Raw genomic sequence first — 15,335 nt, forward strand, 5'->3', positions numbered from 1 at the left:
GCCACCATGTCCTGCCTGCTGGTCCTTTATACTGTACCTCAAGTTGGGCAGTGAAATAACTAGGTGGGTAGCAGGATGGGGCAGATAAGAGAGCTCACTGGAGAAGCTACCAGCTTTCTGTCCCCCAACCCATTCCTCCCCCACCAATTAATCTTAGGAAGAAAGTAAGGCAGGAGGTGGTGGGAGGGTTGTGAGCTAGGGCATGGTGAGGTTTCTACCTGCTGAAAGGAAATACACTAGACTTTAAATCCTTCCCCAGTGAATAAGAATCCCACGCCACCTTGCCCCACCTCCCCTTCAAGGGTGTGGAGAGAGCAAGCATTGTGAATTGTTTCTTTAGTTGTAAAATAAATGAGATGACATAAATATACGCCTGGTGGACTTGTTTGAAAATAATTCAGAGTCAGGGATGACAGACATAGATTAAGTTTCCTATGATCTGATAATTGTTGAAGCAGGGTCATGCATATAGAGAATTCATTCTACTATTTCTTTTCCATTTGTGAATATGGTTGAAATTGCCCAAAGTAAGAAGTTCAGAAAAAGTATAAGATAAGGCCAGTCGCAGCGGTTCCCACCTATAATTCCAGCACTTTGGGAAGCTGAGGCGGGCGGATCATGAGGTCAGGAGTTCGAGACCAGCCTGGCCAACATGGTGAAACCCCGTCTCTACTAAAAATACAAAAAATTAGCCGGCTGTGGTGGTGTGTACCTGTAATCCCAGGTACTCAGGAGGCTGAGGCAGGAGAATTGCGTGAACCCGGGAGGCGGAGGTTGCAGTGGGCGGAGATAGTGCCATTGCATTCCAGCCCAGACAACAGTGAGACTCCGTTTCAAAAAAAAAAAAAAAAGTATAAGACGAATGCTAATGCATACATCCTTGCCCAATTTGCTGTTTTCAAGGAGGCCAATCAGTGGCCAACTTCAAGGGGCATTAGTATGATTTGCCCTATGCTTCTTTGTACTAGGGAAAGAAACATTGTTAATTCCAGAAAATAAGGGCACATGTGAATGCCTGTAGTATTTCCCACTCCCCTAAATTCACAGACATTAGAAGCCCTCCCAGTAACACAGCCTCGGAATCAAAGAGAATCTGCAAAGCCATGCAGCCGAAGTGAACTCTGTGCTACCTGTGTGATCCTGAATGGGTCCCGTCTTGCTGGTCAACACACTCCACTTGAGCTGCACGTGATTGTCATGTTCCCAGTGGCAGAAGGTCTTGTGAGAGCCCCAGCCAAATTCACAGTTAAAACCATATGTAGGAAACTCTTCAGTGGGTGGGAAGTAAAAACAAGAGACAGGCAGAGAAAGACACATTTGATCATTTAGGGTCACAAAAGCCCTTCATTCATTCATGGAAAGCATGATTTATACAACTTTATGTCTGTTTGAAAATTCTGGGAAAGCCAGGATTACCAAGAAACCAAAAGATGCATGGAGATGTCAAAATGTTTGCAAAATCACATTTAGTAATTTCTTTAAAAATCCAGCTTTAAAAAGATTATGGACTGCCTGTCAAATTGGGTTTACATAAAATTTCCAGGAAGGCTATTTTCTAAAGCACGTATTTGCAACACTCTCCCCATTTCCACAGTATTTAATATGAAAGCCATTCTGTTCTTGAGGATGAATCATATAAGTGGATACCCGCCAATGAAAAGAATCTTAATTAGAGATTGACCCATGAAGCCTCAAAAGTGGAAAGTAACTTGGCGAAATGCCTCACCCGGGAGGTTTTCTCTATTTCCACCTCACCAGTTCATGCTTCAGGTCTTTAATGTCAGGGTTAGAATCTCTTAAGCATTTTAAGATTATTTTTTTTCTTCCATGCTTTCTATAAAGTCGATTAATTTAAGTATAAATTTCTGCTTTTTTAATTTCTAAATTTACATATAAATTGTTCACCCGGCTTAAAACCTCAATGCAAGGTCATCTAAATCCAAAGCCCATTTCAGTAGCTACCCGTTTTTTACTTTACTTTTCTTCTTTTTTTTTTAATGTTCAAAAGGTTTCCTTAGGAATCTGAAAAGACAGCGTGAATGAATTCACGGGAGTGACTTGCCTTGTGTGTGCCCTACGAGGTGCTGTTGGACTATGGTGTTTTTAAAACCCACAGCCTGACTTTTACGCAGCCTCTTTTTGAAAGGAGCTGAACTTTTAAGTATGGGAAAAATGAAATAATCGCTACTTATCCCAAGTATGACTGTTGTTTTCGTAAACATAAGCTAACAATAAAAAAATTCTAAAGACGAAATTCTCAGGTTTCTGCCCCCTTCTTTCATCTTCCCTATAAAGAACGAAGCCCACAGACGCAGCTGCTTTCCCCGGTGACGAAGGGCCTCTAGGCTCGTCACTGAGTGTAGGCAGTCCACGAGATGGCAGCATTGAAACAAACAGGGAGGCGCCTGGGGCGTCTGGCCCGTTGAACTTAAAAATAAGCCTCAAAAGAATCCCTATGAACAATAAGGGAAGTCTGGTACTAGATGCTGTATTAGGGTCAGGCCAAGACCTTATCTCCTTTTGAGCTCTTTAACTTGCTCGTGTTTAATACAAAGTATCTCGCTTTCTGCTCTGAGCCTGGTCTCTACAGCCCCTCCCCCAATGGCAGGAGGAATTTTAATGGGAAGATTTATGGAATAGATAAGAATGGTTTACTTTGCCTTTTTAGTTTGTAAGGAACCCTTTTCTAGGGCTAATGTCAAATTTTGGAAGGAATTCGCCATAAGAACTATCAAAAAGGAGCAGTCTGGATTCTCCCAATGATGCCTTGACCTCCCAAAGGCTAGACAGAGCCAGCTGGGGAAAGTAAACTAGCAAGCTATGTGATGTGTCTAACATGAGTACTTACATTTAGTGCAAAAAGGCTATATTTTTCACAGCTATAGTGTCATCGGAGAGATATATTTCAGGTTTAGTCTATCATAGCCATGAAACAGGACTTCTTAAGGCATGGGAAACCCGCTCCAAAATTTACCACACTTTTCTGTAGCAAGATTGAATTATGTAGATGAAGTACAGTCAACTGAACGGTGACTGAATGATTGAGCCACCTTGGATGCCAATGCCCACGACCCTAAAATGTATTGTTGCATAATCTCATGTTAGAAAATGTTAATATCGGAACATGTTAATGTGTGTGTGGTATTGATTTTTCTGCTTAAATACACTTTATAAAACATGCACATTCAGGATAATGAAAGCCACCCCAGCACACACAGTTCTGCCTATATTTACCTTGTTAATGCATTACATTTATTATCTATAGAACGGAAAACGACATCATCCATTATTGTGGCTATTAATATTCTGATGCTATCATAAAATGTAGGAACTTGGATATTTTTGAAATGACCAGGACATGGAACCCCTTTGCCTGACAAAATGTTTCAGGCACTTCTTCTCGCTTCAGAGAATGACAGTCTGCCTTTACCTTCCAGTGTCCTTCCTCATCCTGTACATTTAACAAGGTGAATTGCTCTTTTTGTATTTTACTGCCCTTTTATCCTCTTGTCTTGATCACGTAACTTGTGGCAATTTGGTTATTTAAAGGGTATGTTTTTAAATCAATGCCTTTTGTTGGGGAGGGTTATGGAGTGACCTTTCAGCTTGGCTAGAAAGACAAACACACAAACTACCCATAAACATTTATAGAAAGGAAAAAGAAAGAGAGAAGGACAGAGGAAAGGAGAAAGGGAGAGAGAAAAGAAAAGAAAAAAAGCAAATGAATGAATGAAACAAACATATAGGACTACTGACGTTTACGTTTTCAAAATATTACCCGAGCCCTGGAGGGGCACACAACTCTCATTAAATTCAATGGGGGTAATCCAGCTAAATCCCTTCTTGACTCTTAAAAATAGCAGGAAACAATATTCTGAACTTAAAACAAATTTATAGCCTCTGAGAGCAAGTACCAGCTGTGCTTGCCAAACCCATCTTGCCTGAAGTTGGATCATTAGCACCACATGCATGCATAAGGATTTAATTTTTAAATCTGATATTCCAAACTTCTATAGAGCAGATTAACTCACTTATTCATAGACTAGTCTTTCAGTCTAAACAAGCAGAGGTGCTCAGGCCCATACAATCATAGGTGAAGAATATACTCCGAGCTGCTGCAGGAATGCTGGAGGAGCCTCAGAGGGTTAGAGCTCTCACCAGAGAGAACTGGATTAAAAATATAAGGATCCCATCACTTGCTGGTGGAGGGTTAACCAGCTTTTCTGCATCTGATTACATAAAAGTATATAAATATTACATGCCCATGGAGTTTATTATGTTGATGAGAATCAGTAAGATGAAATCGTAAGACTCTGAGTTGAGTCTGTAATGGCAAAATGGAATTATGATGAAGGTTTTGAGGTCTCATTGACTGCTGCTTGTGACGACACTTGAAGAATCTGAATCCTGCAGAACAGTGTGGATCAAAGTATCAGGAGACTTGGGCCACCAGGTCAGCTCTTCAGAGTCAGACCTGACCCCTGGCTGAAGCATGCTCAAGTCCCCGTGCAATATTCTGGGCATTGACTTAGCGAGGAGGTTACGATCAACAGAACTCCTTCCAGGAAGGTCAGACAGTCCATTAGCCACAAACAGAGACTTGGAGTCCAGATTCATGACTTAGACAATGGAGAAACAAGAAAGCAAGTCAATTTGCAAAGGACTCTGCACTGACTGTGAAATTCAAACCGGGTCAGACCACCCCGATCAGTAGACCCGTGTGGTTTGAACTGAACTTGTTCAGAGGGTGATAGCAATAGGTCCTACTGTTGTAATTTGCACACCTGCCCTCTGACCACAGTAGACTCTGTGACAGGAATGACTGGCCACTCTGAGAAGCCATCCCTCAAGTGACCTTGAGATTGTGCACAAATCAAATATGTTAACAAAACCACTCCTGCTCTGACAATATTGACCTTCAACATTCAGGGAAGATTACCTAGATTTGGAATCTGATATAACTTTCCATTTTCTACACAGCTCTTGTTCACTTCTGTTTTTTTTTTTTAACGATCCCTACCCCCTTTCATAGTCAAGGAGAAGAGGGATGAGATGAAATAAATTAGCTGGCAACTTCATAGTGGCTTTAATTACCTCTCTGGCAAGAGAAGAAACTGCAACAACAGCTAAAAGGTTTGTTATGTGATCAGAACTTCATTTATTCACCTCACCCCTCTTCCCTATCCCAGAAAGGACATAGAGAACCAACTGGTGGTCATTACCCTTTATCCACAGAAAATCTTCCCAAGGGCTGAGAACTTACAGGAAAGGTACAAAGAAAAGGAGAGGCAGGGCTGTTCTCATGAGTACCTTCAGTTATGGGAGGTGCCCGCACAGTCTTTGAAAGCCGCATTTTACAACTTAAGATGTGTGTAGGACTACACCATTTTCTGAATTTCGGCAGTGACTCTTCCGTTTCATCTCTTGGTTTTGTAGGGGGTGTCTGGGCTGTGTGGTAGCAGGAATTTTGTCAACCTGAACATGCTACAGGGCAGCTGGGGGTTAAGTTCGACCGAAGAGAAGTTTGTTTTGCAGTTTAATCAGGTCAACAGTGACAGCGTCCTTTAAGAAAGCATACTAATTAGGGCGGCCCTTTCTACTTTCTGCCTAGCTGGGTAGTGTCATAGCGTTGAGGAAACATTGATATACACCACACGCCCCATTAATAAATGACTGCAGAGGCCAAGGCTGAGAGGGCTTCAATAGAGGAAATGGGAGAAAGCTGGAAAACTGACCTGCTCACCTTACTCTAATGATTAACTTTAAAGTATTTAAAACCTCTGATTGCTTATACTGACTGTTTCCCTTCGTGTATGTCTGCCGGGAAGAATTTTACAGGATACTAACTAAACACAAAGGCCAGCGAGAGGAAGGCCACCGTTTAACCGTGACTGGCCCCTGATCGACAGCAAACCAAGGGCTTTAAAAGTCGTTACGCTTTTCTATTAATAAAAGGATGAGGAGGTGCTGTTCCCAAGGGTGTGCTTCTCTCCATGCACAATTATAAACTGCGGTTTCCTGAACCCCGTTTCATGGCACGCCCACTGGAAACGCTGTTGTAAAACTGCCAACTCCATGGCAGGCAAAACTGACAAACTTTGCCTGTCTGGGTTTTGCAGGATTGCGATGAAAATAAATAGTCGGGCTGTGCTGCCTGTGAGATTTCCTTCTCCTGTAGTTTGCAAACACAATCCATGTCCTAGATGTGCTGCGTTTAAACAAAGTATGTTACTCCGTTCCTTCAGTGGAGAGCTGGGATTGTCACCATTTGGCAATTACTGATGGAGAAGGAAATCTCACTCCCTGCTGCATATACATGTGGATGAAAGGAAAGCAATATTTATGGCTCATGCTTGGAGACCAGATGCTGTGTGGCATCTCTCCTTCTAGGACTTTCAGGGAAACTGAAAGCGAGGAGCGCAGCCGCAGAGAGGAGAGAGGTACATGGAATCTGCCACATTTCATATTTTATTTGATACCTGATTGTATGGTGCTGTCTATGACCGTGGGCTTTTCTGTGGCCAGCACAGTGGTGCCACCTGAAAAACAAAAACAGCAACATGCAAAAATAAGAAAACGGTAGCGAATATGCAGGAGAAAAATGTACACTTAAAATGTCTATCAGAGGCAAATATTTTCCATAGAAAAATCCTTTTAATTTCAGTGGTAGCAATTGTTTCCCTTCAATTTTGTTCATCACAATATCAAATTCAAATAAACCATTTTTTTACCTAACATACTTCTTTTAAAAATTTACAGATAAAATAATTGTCTAAATTAACAAATAGAAGTTGTATATATTTATGGCATACAATGTGATGTTTTGGTACACTTAGTAGAATGGCTAAATCAAGCTAGTTCACATATGCATTACTTCATAAACCTATTTTGGGCTTTCTTTATGGTGAGAACACTTTAATCTCTTAGCAATTTTCTTTCTTTTTTTTTTGAGATGGAGTCTTACTCTGTTGCCCAGGCTGGAGTGCAGTGGCACAGTCTCGGCTCACTACAACCTCTGCCTCCCAGGTTCAAGCGAGTCTCCTGCCTCAGCCTCCTGAGTAGCTGGGATTACAGGCATGTGGCACCATGTCCAGATAATTTTTGTATTTTTAGTAGAGACAGGGTTTTACCATATTGGCCAGCCTGGTCTTGAACACCTGACCCCAAGTGATCCGTCCACCTCAGCCTGCCAAAGTGCTAGGATTACACGTGTGAGCCACCGTGCCCAGCCTGCAATTTTCAAGTAGACAACGTATCCTAACACCTTTCTTTACAAAGCATTCAGAAGGCACCCAGAAATTGGGACTTCACTCCATGGGCACTCACTGATTCCCAGACAAAACACAGCACACAATTGCAACAGTGAAAAGCAAAGGCCTCTGCAAAAGCAAAGTCACCTCCTCGGTGACTTGGGTATTAAACTTGACCTCAACCTCTAATCTTTAAATCGTTTTCCAAGGTTTCAGGTGTGTGCCTTCAGGGAAGTTGCAAGGCTAGTCCCCACAACCTATTTTAAAAACTGGAAAACTGAGGGTTTAAAGTAAGGTGCTATGGGTTCCTCCTCTGTTTGGCTACCGGAGCTGTTTACTTTCCTCAAGGACAAATACTCTGCCCTGTATGTGGTTTGGAGAAGCTGCAGGAAGCAGCAGGAAACGGAGAACGGGAGAAACATTTCACAGTCCCAGTTCTTGTGAACAAGAACAGGAGAAACTTGTTCACAGACTGAACAAGTAATACCCTGACTGCTGTGAGTTTCCAATGAGTGCAGGCCTACTGCATCTCACTGGTCAGGGGACAGGCTGTAACCTTGTCTATTGAGACTTAGCTTCACCTTCTCTTCCACCTCTTTACTCACTCACCCATTTCCCACTGTTCATCATTATACTTCTGTTGTAAAGTAGTGTTCTTAAACTTGCCCAACCATAAGAATCACCAGAACGCTTGTTGAAATTGCAGTCTCCCATCCACCTGTCCTCTCCAGACCTAAATGAGAATTGGAATCTCTAGGCGTAAGGCTTTGAAATCCGTATTTTTTTGAGACAGAGTCTTGCTGTCACCCAGGCTGGAGTGCAGTGGTGCCATCATGCACTGTAGCCTCAAACTCTTGGGCTCAGGGGATCCTCCTGCCTCAGCCTCCTGAGTAGCCAGGACTAGGTGTGTGCCACCAAGCCTGGCTGATATATATATATATATATATATATATATGTGTGTGTATATATACACACACACACACACACACACACACACACACACACACACACACATATATATATATATATATTTTTTTTTGGAGACAGGGATCTCGCTATCTGGCCCAGGCTGGTCTCACACTTCTGACCTCGAGTGATCTTCTCGCTTTGGCCTCCCAAAGTGCTGGTGTTACAGGTGTGAGCCACCATGCCTGGCCAAAATCTGTATTTTTGAAAGCTTCTCAGATGAGTCTTATAACCCACTGAGTTTGGGAAACAGTGGTTTGCTGTTTATTACATAGGTGCTTGAGAAAGCTGTTTCTCCTTATGTCCATCCATGATGCAGATTATGGTTGGAAGTAACCTGTTATATCCAGATACAGTATTGAACCAATTCAGGGTAAGTGAATGGGGTGGGCCCATGACTACCATGGAAAGTTCTGGAGGTGGTTACAGGGTGCCATAATTGTGCACTTCCCAATAATATAATTCAATAAAGATTTGTGATGATCTTTATTTGGGCCAGGCCTATCTGGCAGTTCCCACAGATCAGAAATCATGTTACATTTCCATAGCATGAATCAGAGAGCCATAAAATTGTGCTCTTGGAATGGTCTTAAGATTTCTAGGCTAATCAACTGCAGCACCAAATCACGGTACCTCAGTTCTCCCAGCAAATATGCTGGATGAGTGGTCACATGTGTGCAAGGCCTCAACAAGGCAGGCACTAGGAAGAAGGAATTATATGTACTATGGGTTAAGAAGGTGAATCTATAATGGCAGAATTGGAGGGAGGCCAGAATACATTAGCATTCTGTTCCCTGTGGTCTTATAGGAGAAAGATTCAAGGTGAAAATTTGCTTTTTAAAACTGATATGCATAATCGGTTTTGCTATAGGTTGGGAAGCAAATTCCACTGTTGGGTATACACAGCTCCAATGTAAAATTTAGCTGTCTGGTGCCTTTGAGGCCAAGTGTATTATCTAATGACTTCCAAGGCATTTGCAAATGAGTAACTTCAGGGAAGCATCTTCACCTTGGCTAGGAGGTCTGGGAGAGCACACTCTACTCCTTTCCATGCATTTGGTAGAGTACACCTGGAATTCGGCGTGGTTTGTAAGTAACAAGCATTTCACTACAATATTTCTCCCCTCTAGATACAGGTAGGTCACTCTAGGAGAATAAATTAAATCAACACCTGTGCTAAGGAACAGACAACCCCTAAAGACAGCATTGATCCCAATTTCCATGTTCCACCTATCAGAGTTAAAGCAATAACGCTCTTGGTTTGGTTTCATCACACTAAACATCCAACGTTTGTAGTCCTGACAGCAAAGCCTGTGCCAGAATTAGCAAAAAGGATGCAAAATTGCTCGTGAGCATAGGAGATGTGTAGTTTCCATATAAAAAGGTGTCTGGGTTAGGTGAGGTTTTTGCCCCTTGCAAACAATGGCATGTGAGCACATCCATTTTCAGAAAAGAATAGCAAATAGTTTTGTAAAGTACAAAATGTTTTAAAAAGAAAAAGATTGCCTTCTTGCAATAAATGGATATGAAGCATGAAAATGTCTTCTAAAATGACTTCTTCTTGATGGAGGTGTGGGACAGGCCTTATCAACATCCTCAGCGGTTCTTAATATATGAGAGTATTTATAGAATTATTGAGACAAATGTGCTGATCTGGGAATAACTTTTTTTCGCCATGGTAATATGTAAAAAGAAAAAATCAGAATGAACTTTCTTCTATCTACCAAAGAAATAATTTGAACGCTGTAGGTAAAGCAAAACCTTACAGTTTTGAAAGGTTGTCAGTGTTTCCACTATAAATGACCCATTTTCTGTGGTTTGTAACTCGCTGCCATACACAATTTGCTCCAGGCTAACATACTCGCCCTATTTCATTCAAAGGCTTCAGTTTCAATTGATTCAGTCATGAACTAATGCAAAAATGAGAAGGCTGGTTGTTCTGATATGAGGAGTAAATCTGAGGCTTTGTTTCTAATCAATATTAACTGACCACTTTAGGGTTTATGAAGAAAAGAACCCCTTCCACAAGAGGGCAATTGAAAGGGTACACTGGGATCCTGCAATCATTCCTTTTTTATGAGAAATTTCACTATGGATGTGTGACAGGGTCTGTAAAAAGCCTGAGGTTTGTGGCAGAATGTTTATAGGCAACCCCGGGAAGCTTCCAGAGGACTTGGTTCATGGAATAGTACTCTGTTTTTTATATCAGCGGTTGAGTTTTCAACTTGAACTTGACATCTTACACAGAATATGCCTCTGCATTAATTAAACTAAGTTTTGTGGCTTGTGGCTGCTTGTATACAAGCATTCAAAAGTTCATAGCAATGTGACATTTATTGGCCATATGAATGTAAATGATTATTCTGGAAATTTGGAGAGAGACAGCTTTAGGGGGTGGGATTTAAATGTAAACCCAGTTTATAGTACCAAATTTCTGGGGTAGATTTTCAATTTTTTTTTCTTTCTTTTACTCTTTATTTCATCTCAGAGTGCAGAGCTCTCTCACTCCTTCAGAGGAGAGCTTTTGAAATAATTGGAAATGTACTGTAGGACATTTCCTTCCAGATTTTGCACGAATGCATTAGCCAATAACATGGCCCTATTATGAAGTTACATGGTAACGCCTTCAGTTTTGCCCATGGAAATTAATTATGTGGGCTCTCCGAGTCCCTTCTGGGTAAAAACGCAGACCTGCATTCAAAAGCTCACTTTTAATCTAAAATGAGAGTCAGATGCTATTGAAACTGCATTTTGACCCAGGGAGCAGTAAAAGTCCCACGATACCTTTTGCAACCACAGGGTGAAAACCCTAGTGCCTCGGCCAATTTCCAAATGGTGTAATCCCATTTCTCCACTTGCCTAATACTTCCTCTGCCATTCCAAGTGGAAGAGAAGGTCACTTCCTAGCTTTTAGGGTTTTAGGAGATTAGAGAGTAATACTCTAGATTAATTAGTGAGACATTCGGCACACAACATCGCTGATGTGTTTGCTGGCCGGTGGTGATGTGAAATAGCAACTAATTCTGCCTTTGTAAATGTTAATGTATAATGATTTACCAAATCCCAACCTAAAAGCCGCACTTCAAATATAAGCCTAATTTTATCCATTCGTTGGATAAAGGATCCACTCAAAAAAACTTGTCCTCATTAGAAAATGAAAATAAACATTCTGAAGTGTGTGGTTATGTAGGGGCGGTGCACGTGTTATGAGGGGAGGGGGGCCTGAAAATAAGGATCAGTTTAGCACATTTAGCCATGGAGAAATTCTTATTCAGTTAAGATAGTCCTAGCCTTCGGCTCTGAAAATGGCTCAAATTGTTGTTTCAAGTGGTTGTGGCTACTAAGAACAACTCGTCTATCCAGATGACACGATGAAATGAAGATGCACGTGTTCTGGCAAGGCAGCTTCTATTCCTGGGCAGCTCTTTGCCATGCGGAGTTAAAAGCACACACACAGGCGTTAGCCGGTCCCAACTACGACATGAACTGAAATGGTACAGCAATGGGATGAAGATGGTTTCTGCACCTGTGAGCTGGAAGTCATCACCTGTTCCACTGTGGCAGTTGGCCTGGTCGTCATCACATTCATCCACCAGGTTCCCGTTGGGAGTGGTCGGTCCAGCTGTAGGGGCTGAAACAAGATCCAAGGATTATTATCTCACACCTTGGAAATGTATTCTCAAGCCTCTGGCTGTTGGATCTGCTAACGCTTACGCAGAAAACTTTAATCTGCGGTAAGAAGGCCAGGGGCATGGTTTGCCTCTCTTTCAGGAGCTAGATATGCTTGGATTCTGCAGAATGTACAATAGCAGAGCCTGCTTTGTTTCGGTATTTGATTCATATCTGCTGAGTAGAGTTGGCTGCCTTAGCATTTTATACGTTGTTATCTACATAAACATCCTTCTTCTGAAAAGCTCTTGAGTTCTCACTGGTTATTTATTCAGGACCCTGGAGTTGAGAACTTTGAAGATAGAGATTTTGCTTGAAATGTTTTCCCTTTCATTTTCGAGGTGTTAGAGCACTCACTTGTCATAAATTCTTTTATATTCTTAGTACTGACTAAGTTTGCTAAGTTTATATTATAATTCTTCCCCGAAGGGAGTCAACATTCACATTTAATGCAATAGTGCTTTTTAAAACCAAACCAAACCAAACAAACAAAAAACAGTGATTCCATTTCTCTTTAAGTAGCTTCTCAAACTGTGAGCCCTCTCTCCAGGGCAGGTGTGTGAGAGAAGTTGTCTCAGATATCCCGGGGTCATTTTACATGAACTCTCATAGGACTGCATTCCACTGTTCACAGGTATTCCTATATCTCTGAATTTGCAGTTGAAAGGTATCCAACATTAACCAAAGACTGCTTTTGAAGTCCTTTAAATTTCGTTCAGCTCTTTTTTTTCAGCCTGTTACTCATTTTTGCAATCTGTTTAATATTTTACAGTTTTTGGCATTACATTTCACTTTATAAGACTTGAGATAATGGATAGTTCTCGTGATGTCTGAGAACCATACAAGATGTTGGTGACTGGGGGCTGTTCTCTTCTGGCCAATAGGAATGTGTCAGTAACTGCTGCTTTCTCAGTAAAAATCTGACATTCTTTGAATGGTGCTGAAACACCAAGCAGAGTTATGGCACGTGGAGAAACAGAGCTAAGTTTCAGCTTCTTCAATGGCCCAAAGACACACACCAGTAATAACTAAGAAGTTACCATGTGCAAATAACATACATGCCATTCAGGCCTGCAATCCAGACTTTTTTGTAAAACACATACACCCGTATTCTGGCCTCTATGTATTGCTCTCATTGAATCAGTAGCATCTTCTCTGGCAAGCCAGACAGTTGTCTTTCTTCCTTAAGCTCTCCTTGCTCTTGATAATGTGCTACCTTTAAGTATTTAAAACTCTATTCATTTTGCTGATTTTTCTGCATTCATCAAGCTGTTTCTAAAGGAGGAGTTCCGCATTATAAATGGCCTGAGGTAGTGGCTAGCTAGATTCACTAGATTCAACGGAAAAAAAAGAGGAAGCGAATGATATGTATGTTCCAGTTTTACTATTTGAAAATATATTATCTTCTGGGGTTCTTTATCTCTTTTTTCTTTTTTTGATTTGGAGTTTCGCTCTTGTCACCCAGGCTGGAGTGCAATGGCGTGATCTCAGCTCACTGCAACCTCCGCTTCCCTGATTCAAGAGATTCTCCTGTCTCAGCCTCACGAGTAGCTGGGATTACAGACGTGAGCCACTGCACCCAGCCTGTGGTTCTTTATTTCTTAAATATAAGTGCTAGCACCTAGGACAGACACTCCTGGGAGGCTGGAGTGGACTGCATCTTTCTCCTGCATTCCCTTAGGTGTCTCCCCTAGAACAAGGCACAGAGTAGATATTTAATAAGGGCCTGTTACTGATTGAAGGGAGAAGAAAAGCATTTCTTTTCACCAATCATATCAAAAAGCTTCGACATTACTTTCCCCAGATGTTTGTTTCACATATGGCCCAAGGCAATGTCCTCACTTTTGTGAGTGCTTGGAAACATCTGTAGGCAAATCCCTTCACCGATCATTTCTACCTCACTACAGAAGTGACACTAGAGAGTGGAAGCTCTAACTTCCCAATGAGTCCTCCTTGCCTGCTGCCTAGACAGGGCTGATTTGTCAAGACAGGGGAATTGCAATAGAGAAGGAGTTTAATTCATGCGGAGACAACTGTATGGGAGATAGGGGTTCTATTATTGATTGGGGTTGAGGTTTTGAAGGATAATTTGGTGAGTAGGGGTTGAAAAGTGGCAGGTGCTCATTGGTCAGGTCTGAGATGAAATCACAGGGAGTTGAAGGTGTCCTCTTGTGCTGAGTCAATTTCTGGTGGGGACACAAGGCAGGATGAGCCAGTTGATTGATCTGGGTAGTGCCAGCTGATCCGTCAACTACAGGGTCTGCAAAATATCTGAAGCCCTGATCTTAGATTTTACAACAGTGACATTATCCCCAGGAGCAATTTGGGGAGGTTCAGAATCTTGCAGCCTCCAGGTGCATGACCCCTAAACCATAATTTCATTTTTTTCCCCTAAACCATAATTTCTAATTTTGTGGCTAATTCGTTAGCCTTGCAAAGGCAATCTAGTACCCAGGCAGGAAGGGGGTTTGTTTTGGGAAAGAGCTGTTATTGTCTTTGTTTCAAAGTTAAACCACAAGTTCCTCCTAAAGTTAGTTTGGCCTACGCCCAGGAATGAACAAGGACAGCTTGGAGGTTAGAAGCAAGATGGAGTCAGTTAGGTCAGATCTCTTTCACTGTCATCACGTTCTCCTTACAATTTTTGCAAGGGTGCTTTCAAAACTTCCAGCAGGCTATCTTTTCAACCCTCCATTCACTCCACCTCCTAAATCAGCATCGCCTTCCAGAATCCGGGCTACAGATTTCGCATCCTGAGAGCAGACTCCCTTTCCAGATGACCACGTTTCTCTGTGAATTGAACGAACGCATCTGCAGTGAATGGAGTCCACCCATCCCTTCTTTTTCTTGGCATCCTTTGCCAAAGTCCTGGCACATGGACATTCTTGGTCTGTGTTGATAGTGCCTGGATAATTTAGGTGTCTAGGGCATGACTACAGATATGGAAACAACCACACAGTAAAGAATGGGAGAAAATGGCCTGCTTTTAAATAAACACATTGAAAAAGTAGCTATGAATTATTCAGGAGTATGGTGATTGATAGCTGAAGATTCTGTCATGCACAAGTAAAGTTTTATGGTATTTAATGTGCTCAGGAATATAATTATATTTGGTAGCTTGAGACACAAATAATTGTAAAATTGCAAGAAGGTGACATTAAAACGCATTCTTCAAAACAACTGTGAGCATATATGCTCGGCTGATTAACATCTGGATGCCAACAATAGTCATTCTTGAAGCTAGGCTGGAGCAAGACCTCTATGGGGATAGAAAAACTGGTGTAGGTTACTCATTTATGTCCAAATCTAAGGCAGATGGGGATTCTAGTGCATACATATATTAAACGGTACAATAACCAACTCAAAACATTCATTTCATTCATTATGTGTTCAAAGAGAGTGCAGCCATGGGGTCGGCGTGTGGACTGAATTTGTACTTGATATGACCTTCAT

The 15,335-nt window shown here is 41.7% G+C and overlaps 1 protein-coding gene across 7 annotated transcripts in view; it reads right to left on the minus strand.

The window, feature by feature from the left end:
• Window positions 1-15,335, minus strand: part of NRP1 (neuropilin 1) — a 157,641-nt gene that overhangs the window by 13,924 nt on the left and 128,382 nt on the right. For 2 of the 7 annotated variants that reach the window (XM_077944998.1, XM_015146732.3), the window contains exons 11-13: window positions 11,764-11,847; window positions 6,480-6,539; window positions 1,131-1,268 (exon numbers count right to left, since the gene is read on the minus strand). In XM_077944998.1, the coding sequence (XP_077801124.1) occupies window positions 1,131-1,268; window positions 6,480-6,539; window positions 11,764-11,847 (282 nt within the window). 7 annotated transcript variants of the gene reach the window in all.

The sequence above is a fragment of the Macaca mulatta genome, chromosome 9 (assembly GCF_049350105.2).
Source record: "Macaca mulatta isolate MMU2019108-1 chromosome 9, T2T-MMU8v2.0, whole genome shotgun sequence".
Classification (NCBI taxonomy): domain Eukaryota; kingdom Metazoa; phylum Chordata; class Mammalia; order Primates; family Cercopithecidae; genus Macaca; species Macaca mulatta.